The 19,271-nt window shown below is 43.3% G+C and overlaps 1 protein-coding gene across 5 annotated transcripts in view; it reads left to right on the top strand.

Moving 5' to 3' along the window:
• GLYR1 (glyoxylate reductase 1 homolog) overlaps window positions 1-19,271 on the top strand; it is a 36,268-nt gene that overhangs the window by 14,372 nt on the left and 2,625 nt on the right. For 3 of the 5 annotated variants that reach the window (XM_037143506.2, XM_037143503.2, XM_037143509.2), the window contains 10 exons: window positions 2,405-2,491; window positions 4,003-4,059; window positions 4,769-4,819; window positions 4,913-4,986; window positions 8,234-8,333; window positions 13,220-13,330; window positions 14,012-14,113; window positions 14,839-15,001; window positions 15,291-15,470; window positions 15,781-15,905. In XM_037143506.2, the coding sequence (XP_036999401.1) occupies window positions 2,405-2,491; window positions 4,003-4,059; window positions 4,769-4,819; window positions 4,913-4,986; window positions 8,234-8,333; window positions 13,220-13,330; window positions 14,012-14,113; window positions 14,839-15,001; window positions 15,291-15,470; window positions 15,781-15,905 (1,050 nt within the window). The remainder of the gene's footprint in view (window positions 1-2,404; window positions 2,492-4,002; window positions 4,060-4,768; window positions 4,820-4,912; window positions 4,987-8,233; window positions 8,334-13,219; window positions 13,331-14,011; window positions 14,114-14,838; window positions 15,002-15,290; window positions 15,471-15,780; window positions 15,906-19,271) is intronic. The other 2 variants (XM_037143507.2, XM_037143505.2) reach the window with 1 other exon arrangement.

Below are 19,271 nucleotides of genomic sequence, written 5' to 3'. Positions count from 1 at the left end.
TAACTGGACAAAGCCCATGATGATTGCTGTTCTTCTCCTGTCCCATGAGGATTAACAGAAAAGACTGACCTTGATGGTAGAAGTATCAGTTACATGCAGGCAGGCAGAGGCTGAGTTTGGCCAAGTCCTGAGCTGAGAACTACAACCCTAAGCACAAAGCACCCTGACACAATAGAACTGCCTGTCCTGTGGCTGTCCTAAAATCCAGACTACTGCAGAGAGCACCAATTTAGGAGTCAAGCAAGACCTTTGGTTAGTGTTAGATGGAGAGCTGTGTTCTCTGCCTTACTGTCAGTCTGTCATGTTGGTCTTAGGGAAGTCACTAAAGCTGTGCTTCTAGTCACAGGTGACTGTTTACATTGAAACTCAATACAATTTAAAATTCAGTATTTCAGTCACACTAGCCACATATCTGATGCTCCTTGGTGGGTCTGTGACTAGTGGCTAGAGTGTTGGTGCATATATAGAGCATGTCCATCACGGCAGAAAATTCTTTTTGGCATTACTGCACTTGGCCTCTTTTCCCCAAATCCCTTTATTCAACCCATGTTTTTTTAGCATCTCCACCACTGGCCAGATGTCTAGAGATAAAGCAGTGTGAAAGATAGACAATGCCCTCGTTATGTTCATTTTTTCAATAAATATTGAATACCAACTGTGTGCCAGGAATGGTTCCCAGTTTGGGATATAAAGTAAAAAAAATTGGCAAAGTTCTTAGATTCAAAGAACTTACTTTTATAGTAACATAGACCCTGAAGCCAAATTCCCTGGGTTTAAATTTTATCTACCACACTCGTTATTAGCTCTGTGACCTTAAGCAAGGTTACTTAAGCCCTCTGTGTCTCAGTTTTCTCCTCTGTAAAATGGAGATGGTAACAGTTTTATTTCATGAGGTTGTGACAATTATGTGAGAGCATACATATAAAATAGCGTACTAATGTCTGGCACATGCTAAACCCTGTAAAAGCATTTGCTGTCATTATAGTCATCATCAGCATCACATTCCAGTGGGAGAAGATACAGAGAGCTCAGGGGAGGCACTCTGATAAAGTGGCATTTCAACAGAGACCTAAAACGAGCATACGAACCAAGTAGGTAACTGTTGGAAGAGCGTTCCCAGCAGTGCAAAGGCACTGAGGCAGTTTCATGTTTGGTGTTTGGGAGGAATGGGGCGGAGGGCCAAGGGTGTGCTGGTGAGCTGAAGAATAGTGAGGGGGGAGAAAGAACAGGACATGGGGTTGGAGATCAGCATGGAGTGGGGGTTGTAGCACATTTAGGGCCCCGTAGGCCACAATAATAAAGCTTCTAGCTTGACTGTGGGACTGGAAGCCAGTTTTAGGCAGAGAAGTGGCATGTTCACCCTGGCTGCTGCGTATGTACTAGACTGCAGAGGTAGGGGTCCAGAGTAGAAACAGGGAGATTCCTTTTGCTACAGTCACAAGCAGTGGTGTCCTGAGCCTTGGGTGTCAATAGTGGGAGTGCTCAGAAAAAGGGGTTTCAGATTCCCATTTGTAAAGCCAATGGATTAGAGGAGAGAGGAAGGTAGAATCAAGAAGGACTCCGAGCATCTCGGCCTGGTGGAATAGAGTTGCTGTTTTCTGAGATTGGGAAGCCTGTGGAGGGAGCCATTTGGGCAGGGAAATCAAGACCTTGGTTGGGCATGTTGAAGTTCCCATCAGATATCCAGGTAGAAATGTCGGGGTGTCTACTGGGGCTGGAAGATAGCAGACGGAGAAGGGGAGTAGGAGGTAAAATCAGTAGTGGAGGGGACTAGAGCAGGCCAGTTGTAAAGCTGGAACAGTGCCTCTTTGCCCAGGACAGTGGGTCAGACCCTTGACAAAGAGGAGCCAGCCTCATTGCGCTGGTCTCCTCCTTGCATCAATCTGAGGGGAGACTGGGGCTCTTGGCTCCAGGTCACCCCGAGTTCTAATTCTGGCTTTGTCACTTGGTATCTGAAAAAATGTTGGGCAGATTTCCTCATGGGCACCATGTGGCTTTCTTAGTTTTTCTTGAGATCTGGTGGGTTATTTCTGAAGCTAGTACCGTTTTCTTCATGTTTATTGTTCACCATAAGGAATTTTTCTCTATGACAACACTGAAGACCATGGGCTTTCATTCATTACACACAAGAACACATTTTATTATTTCAAGAACAGGGAAGAAAGGCTCACTCTATGATGATGAACGCTTGCTCTGTTTCCACCAATGGACAGTCATTAGAACCATGGCTGGAGATTTGGGCTTAACTGACACTCAGACCATGGAGCTGTCCAGGGCTTTGGTTTGGGTGGAATGTGACTGAAGGAAGCAGAGCAGTGAAGAGGTGCTCCCCGATTTGGAGCAGGAAGACATCTGTTTCCAAGGTCCCCACGATGTCTTGACAATAACACCTTTTCCTCTGTAGGATCTCACCATTCCTGAGTCTAGTACTGTGAAGGGGATAATGGCGGGACCCATGGCCGCATTTAAATGGCAGCCGACTGTGAGCGAGGTAAGGAGCGCTCCCACGGGCCAGGACAATGCTGGCCTCAGAGCTGGTTTCCTGGCCTGACTGCGATGTACTTCTACTTTTTGTAAGAAGTTTTGGGTGTTTTTTATTTTTAAGATTTTTATTACTTTTATCTTGAGGGGACGGGAGAGAGAAAGGGAGAGATACATTGATGTGTGTATATGAGATTGGGTTGCCTCTCACATGCCCCAGCTGAGGACCTGGCATGCAACCCAGGAGTGTGCCCTGACCAGGAATTGAACTGGCAACCTTTCAGTTTATAAGCCAGTGCTTAATCCACTGAGCCACACCAGCCAGGGCAAGCGTTGTTTTGTTTTTTTTTTTTAATTTCCACACAGTATAGAGGAATATGAGGTAAAGAGTGCAAGTCTCTACAAAGTGCTCACTGTTAAGTTTGATGTAACTTACTCCAGTTCCTTTGTTATATCCACTTAGACATCATTTATTGATTTTATGTATATATATACACACACACACTCACATGTAGTTTGTGTTGTTGAGACTGGTGTTATTTCTCACAAAAGCGGGATCATCTGCAGATTTTTTTATTTAATACTTTATTAACAGCCTTTCATTGTCTGTATACACAACTGTGATATTTAGTAGCCATACATTATTCCATCCTTGGTATAGATTAGGGGTGTCAAACTCATTTTCACCGGGGGCCACATTAGCCTCCCGGTTGCCTTCAAAGGGCCGAATGTAATTTCAGCTCCTTAACTGTTAAGGGGTAGTTGCATTTATACAGTCCTAAAATTATTACAGCCCTTTGAAGGCAACTGCGAGGCTGATGCGGCCCCTGATGAAAATGAGTTTGACACCCCTGCTGTAGATGCACCCTTTTCATGTAACTGGGCCTAATTGTGAAAAGCCCTTGGAAGTCATGCAGCTGCTGCTCCCTTATTTCTATTAGTGTCAGTCCTCAGTAGGGAAAAGACACTCGAGGGCCCAGCACCAGACACGACTAGGCCAAAACCCTAAAACTGGAAAAGAGTCCTCCAAATTGATTTGGCCTCGTCAGCTATTGTCCAACATGACTAATGAATTCTGGGCTTTAAAAATACTAGTATGCTGCCCTGCCTATGGTTAGTGTTGTCCCAACATGCCAGGGTTGCAGGTTCAATCCCCAGTTAGGGCACATATGAGAATAAACCAATGAATACATAAATAAGTGGATCAACACATCAATCTGTCTTTCTCAAATTAATAAATAAAAACACTAGTACGCCTTTTAAATATTTTCTCACACTGTTACTGGAATAATTTGTACAACAAGCTGGCAGAAATATATACTTGAAATAGGTTTTCCTTTAGCTGAAACAGAAGTCATTTACAAAAGACTTTGACCAACAATGGGAAAAGAGTGTCCAGACAGTTATGAAATTAAGATCAGCTTCCAGAGGTATTCATCCAGAGAAGGGCAGTTACCAGGCAGAAGGAAGTGACCTTTAATGGAAGATGACTTGTTTTATTTAATAATTTTCTGGTTTCAGCCGGTTAAAGATGCAGACCCTCATTTCCATCACTTCCTGCTCAGCCAGACTGAGAAGGTGAGTTAGTCTTTGAAGTTCTTGATCCTTGCTCAGGGGCTAGCATAAGGGACAGTGTTACTCCATTACCTTACTAGTCTGAAAAGTTAGGCTCTGCTTGTACCACTGCCCAGAGCAGTTAGTTAAAAAGTTGCATAGGAGTCCACCTGTGAATCAGGTATTGTTAAATTAAAAATACCTCCGTCTCCAAAAAAAAATGTAAAACTCATTAGCTGTGTGCTTGAGATGCGTATAGTTGCCTTCAGAATCTAGGGAAGAAACCAAACCTCGTGAGCTGTCAGCCAGCTGTGAGATAGCCCATGCTGCTGGTGGGACAGTCTCCATAGCCCTCCAGGTACGGAGGGACAGTTTCCTGAAGTGACAGCAAGGCCATGGGTTAGGCCAAGCCTTGATAAGATCTGCTAAGTTGGTCAGAGCTGGGTTCCAAGCCCAGTTACACTGACCAGCTGGCCGTTCTGTAATTCTGGGCACATGACTTAACACCTCTGATTCTTAATGTCATCGTCAACAAAAGGACTTTGCAGTGTGGCATGGAGAATTGAATGAGGTGTGTTAACTTCCTGTGTCATCTGAAACATTCAATAAAGTTGAACACCAAATAAGATTTTGTCATAACATCCCATGTTAGAACTAACTTTTTAGGTAAATTAAAATGAAGACTGGTTAAGTGTTCAGTTTAATAAGTGGGTTTTTTCATCCTCTTTATTAGCCAGCTGTCTGCTACCAGGCAATCACAAAGAAGTTGAAAATATGTGAAGAGGTATGTGGGTTCCACAACTCCCCTATTTTTAATCTTCCCCTGGGGTCTTGCCACGGGCAGATTGATCTGATGATCTGTGCTTCCTTTCCCTAGGAGACGGGGTCTACCTCCATTCAGGCAGCAGACAGCACAGCCGTGAATGGAAGCATCACACCCACAGACAAAAAGTAGGACCTTTAACGAAAGGCTTCCTGTGGCTCTGTTTCTGCTGGGGGTGGGGAGTGACCCCAAGGGGGCTCTTTCAGGGTTGTGCCACAGCCGTTTCTGGAATTGCATGTAAAGAAAGAAGGTAAGTTTTAATCTTTACTGATGATGATTTGCCTAGGAGTAAATCAACTTGAAGGAGATAAAAGTTGTCCTTAAGTGTATGTTGGAGATGGCTTCCTAGGTCACTGGTGAATCTGTGAGCAGGGAACATTTGGTTCTGTGGGTCTCAGACTTTCTCTGTGCCTCACAATCACCTGGAAGGCTGCTGGTAAAGCACTGACTATTAGGCCCATTCCTGGGGTTTTCTCAGCAGGTCTGAGAGCCCCTCATTTGAGGTGGAGCCCCCCAAAATTGTACTTTGGACAAGGTTGCAGGTATGCTATTGCTGATAGTCAGGAGACTATACTTTGAGAACCCCAAGCTTAGTACAGCTGTGATGAAAATCCTCAATTCGACTGTGGGGACATGAGCTAGATATTTAGAATAGAGCTAATCTTCCTGCTCTTTCTGGCTTTCCCTGCTGTCAGCTCCCAGTCCTTCTCGTATACCTTCCTGCTGTTCTGTGTCCCACTTAGGCAGGTGGGAGAGCCTTGTCTGTGGTCCCCAAACCTTACCTTGTGCCCACACTCATCTTTTCCCTTACTCTGTTGGCCAGTTGTGTTTCCAGAGTTGTGATGATGAAAAGGTTCTTTGCTAAGAAGGAGCATTCTCTGAGCAAGATAGCTACGTCCGAATTTCCTATCTGTGTCTTTCAAAAGCTTCTTTCTCAGGCTAAAACCAAGGCATCTTTTACTTCATTCCTAATTTTTTGTACTATCAAAATCACTGCTACCAGTTATTTGGGATGAACTTCCTTTATAGAGTAGAGGAGATAGAGGCATCTTATGTGCTAATAAAAAGGGAGATGGGGCCCTGGCTGGTGTAGCTCAGTGGATTGAGGGCAAGCCTGCAAACCAAAGCATCACCGGTTTGATTCCCAGTCAGGGCACATGCCAGGGTTGCAGGCCATATCCCCAGTGTGGGATGTGCTAGAGGTAACCATACATTGATGTTTCACTCCCTCTCTTTCTCCCTTCCTTCCCCATCTCTCTAAAATAAATAAATAAAATCTTTTTAAAAAAAATTTTAAAAGGGTGGGGGTGGAAGGGTCCTGACCAGGTAGCTCAGTTGGTTGGAGTGTTGCTCCATGCACCCAAAGGTTGCAGGTTAGATCCCTGGTCAGGGCACAAACCTAGGTCGTGGGTTCGATCCCTGGTTGGGCATGTATAGGAGGCGACTGAACAGTGTTTCTTACATCACCGTCTTTCTCCCCACTCCCCCCTCCTTCCCTCCCTCCTCTCTCTCCCCCTCTTTTTAAAATCAATACACATATCCTCTGGTGAGGATTAAAAAGGGGAGGTTTGAGATGGATGTCACCCATTCATTACATGAGGATTATGTTGGTTTTAATGAAGAAAAATAACTAGGACTGGTTAAGGAGAGTCCCAGTGCTTTCACCTAAGTCCCATTATGCCCCTGTGATCAAATACGGTTTTTCATTGCTTTCTCTCCTTTTAAAGATTTTACTTATTTATTTTAGACAGAGGAGAAGGGAGGGAGAAAGAGAGGGAGAGAAACATCAGTGTGTGGTTGCCTCTAGCATGCCCCCACTGGGGACCCAGCCCCAAACCCTCTGGTTCACAGGCCAGTGCTCAATCCACTGAGCCACACCAGCCAAGGAATTTAATACTTTTTTAACCTGAGCCTGATGCCAACTACAAAGCTAACCAGCTGTATTGTTCTCAGTCCACTTAGTCCACATTCTCTGTCTTGTCTCAAGGCCGCCATGAAGGATTGATTGTCAGTTGCCATGTTAAAAATTCAGAAGCTTTAGGTCTGCTGTGTGTCCTAGAACATCAAGAAACAAAGAAAATTAGTCCTCGTGTCTTAGAATCATAGAGAAAACTTGCACTACCCAGAGAGCCATGAATGACAAAAGATTGTGTTTTTGAACTTTGGTTGAAAACTTAGTGGACAGAGGTGCCATTTGGTGAGGAAGGTGGTCGATTACATTTTTGACATTTGATTCAAATAACTTAGAGCAGGCTGGGACAGAGAGTGTGAGAAGTGCATATTCCATCAGGGGTTAGGGAGAACTCTAGGTACAAGACTTAGTTTGCAGAAGTGGCTTCAGATATGACTCCCTGGAGACCGAAAATACTGAAAGGATAACACAGGTCAGAGTGGAGAAGCTGCAGAGAATGTCTAGAGCTGAGAGAAAGCCCAAGGGGAAAACTGGAACATGGTATAATAAGAAGTGAAGAAAGAGGCATTGCTTAGCCAGGTCATATGTGAGGAAGTATAGGGGCCAAGAAAAGATGTTTGGGCAAGGTAAAATCATCTGTAAAAGCAGTAGTAGCTCATAGTCCCCAAGTTCTCAGGGTTGCAGGAAGGAACAGGCTATAGGAAGTGAGGGTGAGCAGAGCATAAGAAGGATCATAATGGGCCTGCAGTCAGAAGGGCGCGATGGGGAACAGAGAAGGGGATGGGCCAATAGACGGCAGTAATGGGGAAGGTGCAGGAGAAGGCAGGCATGGGAAGAACTCACACTGGGAAAGGTTGGCTCCAAAGCTCAGATGAAGTTTTGAAGGAGAGGGACAAAGCTTGTCTCTGCTAACCAGAAGAATGCAAAGGTAGTGCAGGTTTGGAGTCTGGAGGGGTAGGGGAAGACTGGAACCCTGACTTCTGCCATTGAGGGAGGTGGCTGGCTCTGACACATCATTTCAGTTAGTCAGTCAAGGATCGTGATGTGCTTTTATAAGTAGCATCTGGAGGCCTAGTACTTGAAATTCTTGCAAAGCTGAAAATAAGTACCTGCTTTCTTGTCGTGGAATTACAAGGTCAGACCCTCTGTCAAAGCAGCAAGGAAATGATTTGGAACACTTTCCCTGAACCATATGTGTCATACTTCTCTTTCTGTGGCAGTCAAGGGTTTGGAAATGCCCATTTAAATTTAGGGACACTTTTAAACAATAGCGGAATAAGAAAAGGCAGTCAGCATGCGCCACATCTGGCTCTTTGTTCACAGGGTGTGGACACTGCTAAGCGGTGTTTCTGGTGGTCTGAAGTTCCAGGTTTATGAGGCAGTGGAGTCTGCAGCGTTTGGGACACCTTCTTACCTTGTCCTTTCCACTCCACCCCAAACTTATCATTCTGTCTCTTTTTCAGGATAGGATTTTTGGGCCTCGGCCTCATGGGAAGTGGCATCGTCTCCAACTTGCTAAAAATGGGTCACACGGTGACTGTCTGGAACCGGACTGCAGAGAAAGTAAGCATTAATGAGTGGTGCTTATCAGGCAGGGTGGGACGCCTTGGCGCGTGGAGTTCGGGGAACTCAGGATGGGAATGCCTTCCTGGTGTCTTCACTCAGCATCCGGTACATGATAAGTTAGGAGAAGCCAAGCTCTTATTCAGGGAGGTGGAGATGTAGGTAAATAAGCTTAAGAGTGTTAGTAAAAAGCTAAATATTTTTTAAATACCCACATGTAGTAGCCTGGTCAGGTAGCTCAGTTGATTGTTGGAGCATTGTCCCCGTACACCAGGTGTCCCCAACCCCTGGGCCACATACCAGTATGGGTCCGGGGCCTGTCAGGAAGCAAGCTGGTGAGCCTGAACGTAGTGTGCTTAAATCATCCCGAAACCATTTGTTCCAACCCTGGCCATGAAAAAATTGTCTTCCATGAAACTCTAATTACAGAGTTTAGAAACTCTGTTTCTAAAAGTTTAGAAACTTAGTACAGAGTTTAGAAACTCTGTTTCTAAAAGTTTAGAAACTTAGTACAGAGTTTAGAAACTCTGTTTGTAATTAGAAACTCCATGAGTCTCTAATTACAAAAAGATCGGGTACCTCAGCCGTACATCAAGAGGTTGCAGGTTCGATTCCCAGTCAGAGCGCATACCTACATTGTGGGTTTGATCCCGTTAGGGCGCATATGAAAGGCAACTAATCGATATTTCTCTCACTGTGTCTGTCTCTCTCTCCCTCTCTCTCAAATCAATTTAAAAAAATATCCTCAGATGCGGGTTAAAAACAAAAACATACCCAGAGGTATAAAACTAAGTGAAAATTCCTCTCTCCCTGCCATTACTGAACTAACTCATGTTAGGTTTTTGCAACCTTTTTTTCATGCCTATTGGAAATATAAGTGTGCGTATATTATGAATTCATAAGGAATGTGTACAGATAGATCTGCTTCCTCCTTTTAAGCGGCTGCACTGTTTTCAGTCATTTGGACTGTGTTAACAGAGCTGTGCAGTGCAGCATTCTGCAGTGATGATGTTCTGTGTCTGCGCTGTCCAGTGCTGCAGCTACCGGCCACATGTGGCTCTTGAAAGCTTGAATCAAGGCTAGTATGACTAGAAAGTTGAATTTTTAATTTCATTTCATTTAAATTCAAACAGTCCCTTCTGGTTAGTGGCTACTGTATTGGACAGAACAGGTTCAGAAGTTTTTAACCTAAGGTGGCTTAGCCACCATAGGTTAAAAGCTTTGAGGGGTCTGTTCATGCCCTGACTTGGAATTCCAAAGCTGTGAATGTGCACCTTTTATAATAAAGGCCCTGAGTCTCATCAAGGTATCATCTAAGAAAAGGTGAAGAACTATGGTATGAGTACCAAAAAATTTAACGCTACTTGCCAGGAACAAAGGAAAGACTGAGAAAGGACTGGCTTCTTGCACAACAAAGTGTAACTGAACATGTATTTGTGAAATGATTGGGTACAAGATGCCCTTATGTGCAGAGGTGAAGGCTGAAATGAGGTGTGATTGCTGAAGGAGTTGGCAGAGGTGATGGATTTGAATTAACAAAAATGTTCTAGGCAAAAGTAAAATTCACTTTGCTGTAGCAGGGGTCCCAACAGCAGGCCAGTTTGTGATTCAAGGCTAAGCATACCCAGGAAATCTAAGGTGCACAGTGGCAGATTGTCAAGAAAACTAGGAAATTAGAGAGTTTACTTATAAGTGCATTATCCTTTGATAGAAGTGCCTCTGGTCTTCCTGTTTTCTTGATTAGGCAGCCTAAATGTTATAAACAAGGCTATTCTTTCCAGATTAATTTATAGGAAGGCTATAGAGCAAAGCAGGTAGAACTTTGGTTTGGAATAGGGCAGACCTAGTCTAAGTCACACTCTACTGTTTGCCTTCTTCAGCAAGATAGTTTACCTCCCTAGGCCTATAAAATGATGACAGCAAAAGCCCGTGCTTTGTGGGGGTGTGAAGATAATTGAGATGAAATAAGGTTCTCAGCACAGTGCCTGGCACAAATTATGTAGTAAATGTGGTCTTTAAAAAACCATTTAATCTTATGACAATCCTCATGGAATTTGTGTAAAAGAATCCTAATAAAAAATTATTCTGTGATTCTTCTGGAAAAATGAGAGACACTTCTAAATTTTTAGAAGAGAAAGAATAATGAGCAGGTCTCTCCCAAGCAGAAGTGAAAACGTAATAATATGAAGCCACGTACTAAAAGGCCAAAACGCACTGTGCTATATAGCAAACACAGACCCAGCAGGTCACCCAGAAAGCCTAGGTCTTCCTGTAATAAAGGTTGCTCACCATGAATCAGTGAAATAGTCAAAGGGTTGGTCAGTGAGTTCTATTCAGATGACTGGTTAGAAAGTTGAGGGAATACTAATTTCACATTCTCCATCTTGTCTCAAGGCCACCATGAAGGACTGTCAGTTGCCATGTTAAACATCCAGAAGTTTCAGGTCTGTTTCATGTCCTAGAACACCAAGAAACAGAAAAAGAGCAGTCCCTATGATTAAGAATTACAAGGAAAACTTGCACTACCCAGATAGCTGTGAACGACAAAAGATCATGTTTTGTTTTTGTTTTTTAAAGATTTTATTTATTTTCCCTGGCTGGTGTGACTCAGTGGATTGAGCACCAACCTGCAAACCAAAGGGTCGTTCAATTCCGTCAGGGCACATGCCTAGGTTTCGGGCCAGGGCCCTCTGGGGGGGACACATGAGAGGCAACCAACCACACATTGATGTTTCTCTCCCTTTCTTCCTTCCTCCCCCTCTCTCTAAAAAGTAAATAAATAAATTGTATTTTTTAAATTTTATTTATTTCTTAGAGAAGGGGGAGAAAGGGAGAAAAAGAGGGAGAGAAACATCAGTGTGTGAGAGAACATCAATCAGTTGCCTCTCACACACCCCCAACTGGGGGGACCTGGCCTGCAACCCAGGCATGTACCCTGACTGGGAATCAAACTGGCAACCTTTCAGTTCACAGACTGGCACTCAGTCCACTGAGCCATACCAGCCAGGGCAAGATTATGTTCTTAAGCTTTGACTTAAAACTTAGTGGACAAGGGTGCCATTTGGTGAGGAAGGTGGTCGATTACATTTTTGACACTTGATTCAAATAACTTAGAGCAGGCTGGGACAGAGAGTGTGAGAAGTGCATATTCCATCAGGGGTTAGGGAGAACTCTAGGTACAAGACTTAGTTTGCAGAAGTGGCTTCAGATATGACTCCCTGGAGACCGAAAATACTGAAAGGATAACACAGGTCAGAGTGGAGAAGCTGCAGAGGATGTCTAGAGCTGAGAGAAAGCCCAAGGGGAAAACTGGAACATGGTATAATAAGAAGTGAAGAAAGAGGCATTGCTTAGCCGAGTCATGTGGAGAGATATTAAGGAAGTATGACAGCTGGTTAGAAATTTGAGGAAATACTAATCTCTCTTCCTACTGCATCATAAAATATATTCTAGATAGATTAATGAATTTTTTCCAAAGGAAAAACCAGAAGAAAATAAAATTAAATGTTAACATAGATCTCTCTAAGCCTAGATGCAGTTGAAATCACTAAAGAAAAAGAGGAATAGGCCTTTTTTCTTCTTTTTTTATTACAATTTACATTTAATATTATTTTGTATTAGCTTCCGTTGTACAGCATAGTGGTTAGACCATCATATATTTTACAAAGTATTCCTCCCAATATTCCCAGTACCCACCTGGCACCATACAAAAGGTGAAGTTTTCCACAATACTCCCCACAACAAAAAAATAAACAAAATTGAAAGATACATTAATTAAAGTGCTTATAGCAAACATAATAGGATTAGAGTAGTATGTTGATTTTTGTGAAATACATAGTTTGACAGCTCAAGATAAAAAGCTCACAAAAAGAGGAAACCATTAAAAACCAAAGTTATTTTTAAAGGTTTGGTAATCAGAAGTAATCAAAATGTATCACCAAAGAGTTGCTATATTTAGCTGGTTAAATCAAGTAGGATAAAATTTTAATGTGTTTATGGATGCTTGTTTCTAAGTGATGTACTCAGTGCTGATGATTGTTTTATATTGCCTCTACATTTAATTAGAGCTTGAAAACTATTTGGAACTTGTTTCATTCTTAGAGATCAAAATTCAAAACATAGAGGGGAAGTATTGTACATAAAGATATTTTTTAGAGTCATTTATAATTAAAAGCAGTCCAGATTTCAAACTGCACGGGAGCCATTGGGTAAATCCTCTTAATGGAATACTTTGCTGCCGCCCATTGTAAGTGATAATTATAAGAGACTACAATATGGATAAATGTCGTGCAGAATACTAAAAGTTGGGTACAAAATAGTAGGTTCAAATTATTCTAATTACTTTTTAAATGCCTTTGGACAAAGGAAATGCACTGAAGTATTAATGATGTGTTTTGTCATGAGATCTTCTGGGTGATCTTAATTCTCAGAAAAGAAAATTTAGTGTTTTTGAATCCCCAGAAACAGCTCAGTAATCAATGACAGCCTCCCAACCAAGCCCTGCTTCCCTAGCACAGTGCTGAAAACTCAGGGCACTGCATGGTTTTGCCACCAGCCAAGACAGCCACACAGGGCTGCAAACAGGTACTGTTCACATCCTGTCATCAAACAGGAATCCTTCAGCAGACACTTGTTTTATGTTTACTGTGAAGTAGAACATCAGTCTAGGTACCAGGTATACAAAAACATAAGACGTCCTTAAGAGGCCCCAACTACTTCCCTCAAGAAGCCAGACTGCCAGCTCTGGCATCCCAGGCTCCCAACCTCAGCTTCAGTCTCCTGCCTTGGAAGGCCAGCCGAGAAGACCTGGCACTGTGTCTCTGGCCTGATTGTCTTGTTTGTTGTGTACTGCCTGCAGCTCACGTTAGGATCTGTGACTTTTGCAGTGTGATTTGTTCATCCAGGAGGGGGCCCGCCTAGGAAGAACCCCCGCTGAAGTTGTTTCAACTTGTGACATCACCTTTGCCTGTGTGTCGGATCCAAAGGCGGCCAAGGATGTAAGGATCCCCTCCCTCCCCTCAGCGTCTCAGATTGTGGCCAGGAAAGCTGGCTGGCCTCCTCCCCTTCTCCCCTGCACACGGAGTGAGTGTTGTCTGCATGTGGCGGGTTGAATTTCCCATCTGGGGGCCATCTCCCATTGTGAAGGGTGTTTGCATAAATTGAATACAGACTTCCTTTAATTTAATTCAGAACAAAGAATGAAAATGACTAGGATCCCCGAGGTCTATGCTGAAATGGTTTGTGGTGTATTCTTGTTGAGCTGAAAGCTTTGGGGCTGAGTATGCTTTTGGTCCATGTTCCACGTTCCTATGTTTAGCTATCACTGCATTTGAATGTTTTAGAAGTTCAAGTGCAGTAGTCATTTTGTTAAACTGGTGACCAGTCTAATCCAAGTAAATCCAAAAAAGCCCCAAAACTTAAGCATCAAGGTTCCATCTCTTAAATGGGAAGTTTTTAATAAAAATAAACATTCCTTTTTTAAAATAAATGAGAACATACTAGAAATTCTTTTTTTTTAAACCTTATTTATTTGCTTTTCCCTTTTCAGCCTTAATATTTGTTAGCTCCTAATCAGGAAATGAGCCAAAAGAGCAAATGGATTCTGACTTTTGGTCTAAGGGACTCCTGGGTATCAGGCTGGGGGCCTGGGCTATTGCTTCTCCCTTGTGTCCCCACAGCTGGTGCTGGGCCCCAGTGGTGTGCTGCAAGGAATCCGCCCCGGGAAGTGCTACGTGGACATGTCAACAGTGGATGCCGACACAGTCACCGAGCTGGCCCAGGTAGCGGCCTTGTTCGGGCTGGCCCTCCAGCATCCTTTTGGTTGGAGCCCAAGACCCAGATCGACCACACCCAAGTGTGGGCAACTTGGTTACTCTAGAGACAAAGCCAGAGAGAAGAGAGAGGCCAGTAGCCTTGGGACTAGCCTGTCTTCACTCTCCACCTTCAAAGCTGCAGCTAGTCTAAGTGGCCCTGAGAGGAGAGGTGCTTCCCAGCTGGGATGGGCATCAGATCCTATAGCTGCCAGCCTCACAGTGAGAAGCAGTCCAGACTGCCAGCACAGCCTTTTTGGTTTAAACATCTATTTGTAGTTGATACTAGTAGAGTATTCCTCTTGCCTGAGCTGCTGGGACCAAGTGCAGTAGTGGTGACTTCCAGCTCATGTGTTCTGAGACTGGCTAAAGTCAGGGAAGGGTGTCCATAGGAGTGTGGTTGGCCAAGCAGTTGGCACAGCCACGCTTCGTTGTAATCTTTGATCTTTATAAGAAATTCAGAGTAACTGAGAACTTATGAGAAGAGTTAAGCCTCTCTGTTTACCACATGTGAGTCAGGCATCTAGACAGTCTGCTGGCGCTCCCACAGCTTTGGTCCAGCACCTTGATACAGATGTCAGCTTTGGGGCCTCAGTGTGGAGGGCCAAGTACTCCCACCTGAGGATACCCCTTGTTCCTTGCCCAAGACATCTGGGAGAAGCAAGGCCTCCAGGAGTTGTGACTTTCCTTTCCAGGTGATTGTGTCCAGGGGGGGCCGCTTTCTGGAAGCCCCGGTCTCAGGGAATCAGCAGCTGTCTAATGATGGGATGTTGGTGATCTTAGCAGCCGGAGACAGGGGTTTATATGAGGACTGCAGCAGCTGCTTCCAGGCAATGGGGAAGACCTCCTTCTTTCTAGGTAACATATCTGCCCACCTGTCGGGCCACATCCCCTCTAGACTGCACTGATGACAACATCAATCCCGCACAGCCTCTGCCTGGGGCCCCTGTGGGAAGGTTTCCTTTGACTTGCACAGTCAGTGCCTGGAAGGAGGAAGAGCCAGAAGGGTCAGAGCCAGTTCTGTCAGGGGCAGGTGAATGAGGCCTTCCCTGGGTGTAGAGGTGGGTCCGAGCAGGGGTGAGGGTGGGCAGAAAATCACTGCCTGCAGGGTTCTTGGGAAGTGACCGTGATTCTTTGCTTTGGGCAGGTGAGGTTGGCAATGCAGCCAAGATGATGCTGATTGTGAATATGGTCCAGGGGAGCTTCATGGCCACCATTGCTGAGGGGCTGACCCTGGCCCAAGTGACAGGCCAGTCCCAGCAGACACTATTGGACATCCTTAATCAAGGACAGTTGGCCAGCATCTTTCTGGACCAGAAGTGCCAAAGTAAGTTGCCTTTGGCCTCCCTTCTTGCATTATATTTTTTAAGAGCTGAGGAACTGTGTCAGGCAGGTGTCAGAACAGTCCGTTCTTCAGGTGCTCATTGAGTATGAAAGATACACTCTCAAGTTAGTCCATGCCCTCAGGTAGGGAGGGTCCAGACACAGTGGATGGGATTTGAGGGTACAGGCTAGGAACTCGTCTCTTGGGTATCTGAGGGGGACAGAAATGCTAGTTGTTGATCCCTGATACTACCGCAGGTGGTTTCTTTCTTAAGCCCTTCTGATTGTTTTGAGAAGTGTCTTTCTCTCCTCAGATATTCTTCAAGGAAACTTCAAGCCTGATTTCTACCTGAAATACATTCAGAAGGATCTTCGCCTAGCCATTGCGCTGGGCGATGCCGTCAACCACCCAACTCCTATGGCAGCTGCAGCCAATGAGGTAACTAACTGCAAGAGCCGGTGGCACAAGTTCCAGCAGCCTTCCCTTTATTTTTCTTCTGTTATTCTTCTCTTTTACTTATTCCGGCTGTTCTTTGCTCTCTGGTCTAACCTCTCAGTGTGGAATGTCAGATCATTGGGTTTAGACCTGCATTTTTAACAGGAGCATTAAAAGCCGGACATCTCCTTTTGAGCCATGCTTATTTCCCTTATTTCTTTGATCAGTAGATTACTTCAAGGTTTATCGAATATTTAGGGTTTTCCTAGATGTCTTAATGGTTATTGAGTTCTAATGATCTCTTTTGTAGTCAAAGAATATGCCCTGTATGATTTTTAAGTCTTTAAATTTACTCAAGCTTATTTTGTGGCCCAGCAGATGGTCTGTCTTGCTGGGTGTGCCGTGTGTACATAAGACAACTGTTGTCTACAGTTGTTGGATGCTTTGCTCTGTAGGTATCAGTTAGGTCAAGGTGATTGGCAGTGTTCTCATATTAGCTTTACTGGCCTTTCCTCTGCTTCTTTCATTTGCTGAGAAAGGAATATTAAAATGTCCAACTATGATTGTGAAATTGTCTTACTTTTTTAATTCTGTCCATTTTGCTTAATGCCTTTGAAACTTACTTATGTATTCCTGATGAAGTTACCCTTTCATTATTATTATGAAATGTCTCTTGACCTTTGTTTTGATATCTGTTGTCTGGTTTTAATATCACTACTACAGCCTTCTCATGCCCGCTGATTTCATGGTGTATCTTTTTCTATCCATTTACTTTCAGCCTGTGTCTTTAAATTGTATGTTTTGTAGACAATCTGTAATTGGGCCTTGAGTTTTTATTCATTCTGACAACATTTGCCTATTAATTGGAGTTTAATTGTTGACTTTTTTAAATTTTTATTTATTGATTTTACAGAGATAGAGAGGAAGGGAGAGAGAAAGAAAGAGAAACATTATTTGTTGTTGCACTTATTTATGCATTCATTAGCTAATCCTCGTATGTGCCCTGACCAGGGATCAAACCCACAACCTTGGCATGTTGGGACGACACTAACCAATTAAGCTACTAGCCAAAGCCATCGTTAACATCGTTTTTGAATGACACTTCCTAACCACCTACCTACACATGCACTTTTTGAAAACAATTTTTAGAAGTTCAGTATTCTTAACCTAATAGAAATGTAATCTTAAAAAAAAAAATCTGAGTAGTATTTGTCTTTACCATGGAGTTATAATAAAACCATTTAATGAAACACATAGATTCATTTATTTTAGAAGCTGTAGCTTCAAGTGCTATAAGCTGATACACATTTTCATTCAAGTTAAATTCTTACAGGGCTCAAGTGGCTTATTCCTGCAAAGAAAAAAGTAAAACAAAATTTTGCTCATTTCAGACCTGCCTTTTCATAGTTATGGACATAATCTTCTGTCCCTAGATTCTGTATCTTCCATTCCTTCCTTGCGAGAATATCTCCAAGCAGTTTACTCACTCTTTCAGGCTGCAGTGCAGTGTCAGGTTTCTCTCTGGTTTCACCTGTGGTTCTCCCGCGGCAGTAGACTCATCTCTTGATGGGTTTGTCTTTCATTGTAGTTGTTTCTGAGCAGGTCTGTGTGCGGCTTGTACTGGCAACACTTCTCGATGCGGCGATTTCTGACTTGCCCCCACCGTCATTCATTACCTTGGAAACACATTTTGGGTAATTTCTCAGTGGAATGTGGCATTTTCTGGCCATTCGTTTTAATAGTTAGGCTCTCTAGTCGTCGGATCTTAAAGTTAACATTTAGTCTGTCTTCGGGTCTGCTCTGTGTTTGGATTCAGAGCTACTGGTTTATTATTTGATTGCTTTTCTCCCTCTGGTATTTGTCTTTTCCTCCTTTTATGCCTTATTTTGTGTTATTTCAATATATTTTTAGAAGTCCATTGTAGATATCTGTTGGCTTTTTTAATCCTCATCTGCGGACATGCTTATTGATTTTTAGAGAGGAGAAGGGAAAGAGGGAGAGAAAAATTGATGTAAGAGAGAAACGTTCATCAGTTGCCTCTCTTATATGTCCCAACTGGAGATCAAAGTTTCAACCTAGGCTTGTGCCCTGACTCAGGAATCGAACCCACAACCTTGCAGTTCACTGGATGACACTCCAGCCAAGTGAGCCACACCAGCCAGGGCTCTATCAACATTTTAATGATGCGTTGTTTTTCTTCTGTTTTTGTCCTAGGGATTGCAGTACACATTTAATTTCATGGTTTACTTAGAGTTAATATTTAGCAAAAACACAGATCGATCTACCTCTCTGTTCCTCATCCTTTAAGTCAGGGTTTCTCAACCTGGACACTATTAACATTTTGTTGGCGGAACTGCCCTGTGCATTGCAGTATGTTAACGGCATCCCCATCCTTTACCCACTAGCTGCCAGCATCACTCCCAAAGAGATCCAGACATTACCAGTGTCCCCCGAAAGGCGAAATCCCCCCAGGCTGAGGACCTCTGCTTTAGGTTACAGATGTCCTGTGTGTCATACCTGCCTTTGTTTTAAACCCACCAGTGTTGAAATGTTTTACTTAAAGTAGTCATATGTATTTTAAAGAAATTAAGTGGAAAAATCATTTTATAATTTTTCTAATTTGCGATTTCTAGTGCTCTCCATTTCTTTCTGAAGTACTGAATTTCTTTCTGGTGTTGATTCCTTTCAGGTGGGAGAACTTGTGTTTAGCATTTCTTGTAATGTAGGTCTGCTGGTTATAATTGGTTTTATCTGAAAAAGTCTTTAGCCTTCATTCTGAGTTGCATCTTCACCTGAGCTATAATGGACACTCAATTATTGCGGTTCCAACTGGAATATACACACACACACACACACACACACACACACACACATTTTTTTGTTTTTTGTTTTTGTTAAGAAAGAAAGAAAAAAATGCAGCCCTGGCCAGGTTATCTCAGTTGGTTGGAGCATTGCCTGATATGCCAAAGTTACAGATTTGATCCTTGTTCAGGACACATGCAAGAAGCAACCAATGAATGCACATATAAGTGGAACAATAAATTCATATTTCTCCCACCCCCTTCTCTTCCCCTTCCTCTCTCTTTTGTAAAATCAATAAAGAGAAATTTTTTTAAAAAAAAGAGCCAGCCATGTGGGGGAGGAAACTTGTGTCCCGCTGCATTTCCTCGGCATGACTGGATGCCATACTGCCCTTGTTGAACAACGGCTTTTTAATTCTTTTCACACATCCAGATAGTCACCTAGTATCTCCAGAGCAGCTGTTAATCACCAAGCACCATACTATGCTCAGGGGACAGGTTGGTGTACATTTTAATGGAAGGAGGCATGAAATAATCACATAGGTATTTAACAAGTAAAAATTTCAGA

Source organism: Artibeus jamaicensis, unplaced genomic scaffold (genome assembly GCF_021234435.1).
Source record: "Artibeus jamaicensis isolate MK-2021 breed Jamaican fruit bat unplaced genomic scaffold, CSHL_Jam_final contig_700, whole genome shotgun sequence".
Classification (NCBI taxonomy): Eukaryota; Metazoa; Chordata; class Mammalia; order Chiroptera; family Phyllostomidae; genus Artibeus; species Artibeus jamaicensis.
Note: the sequence above shows the minus strand (reverse complement) of the source record. Positions and strands in the feature narration are given on the sequence as shown.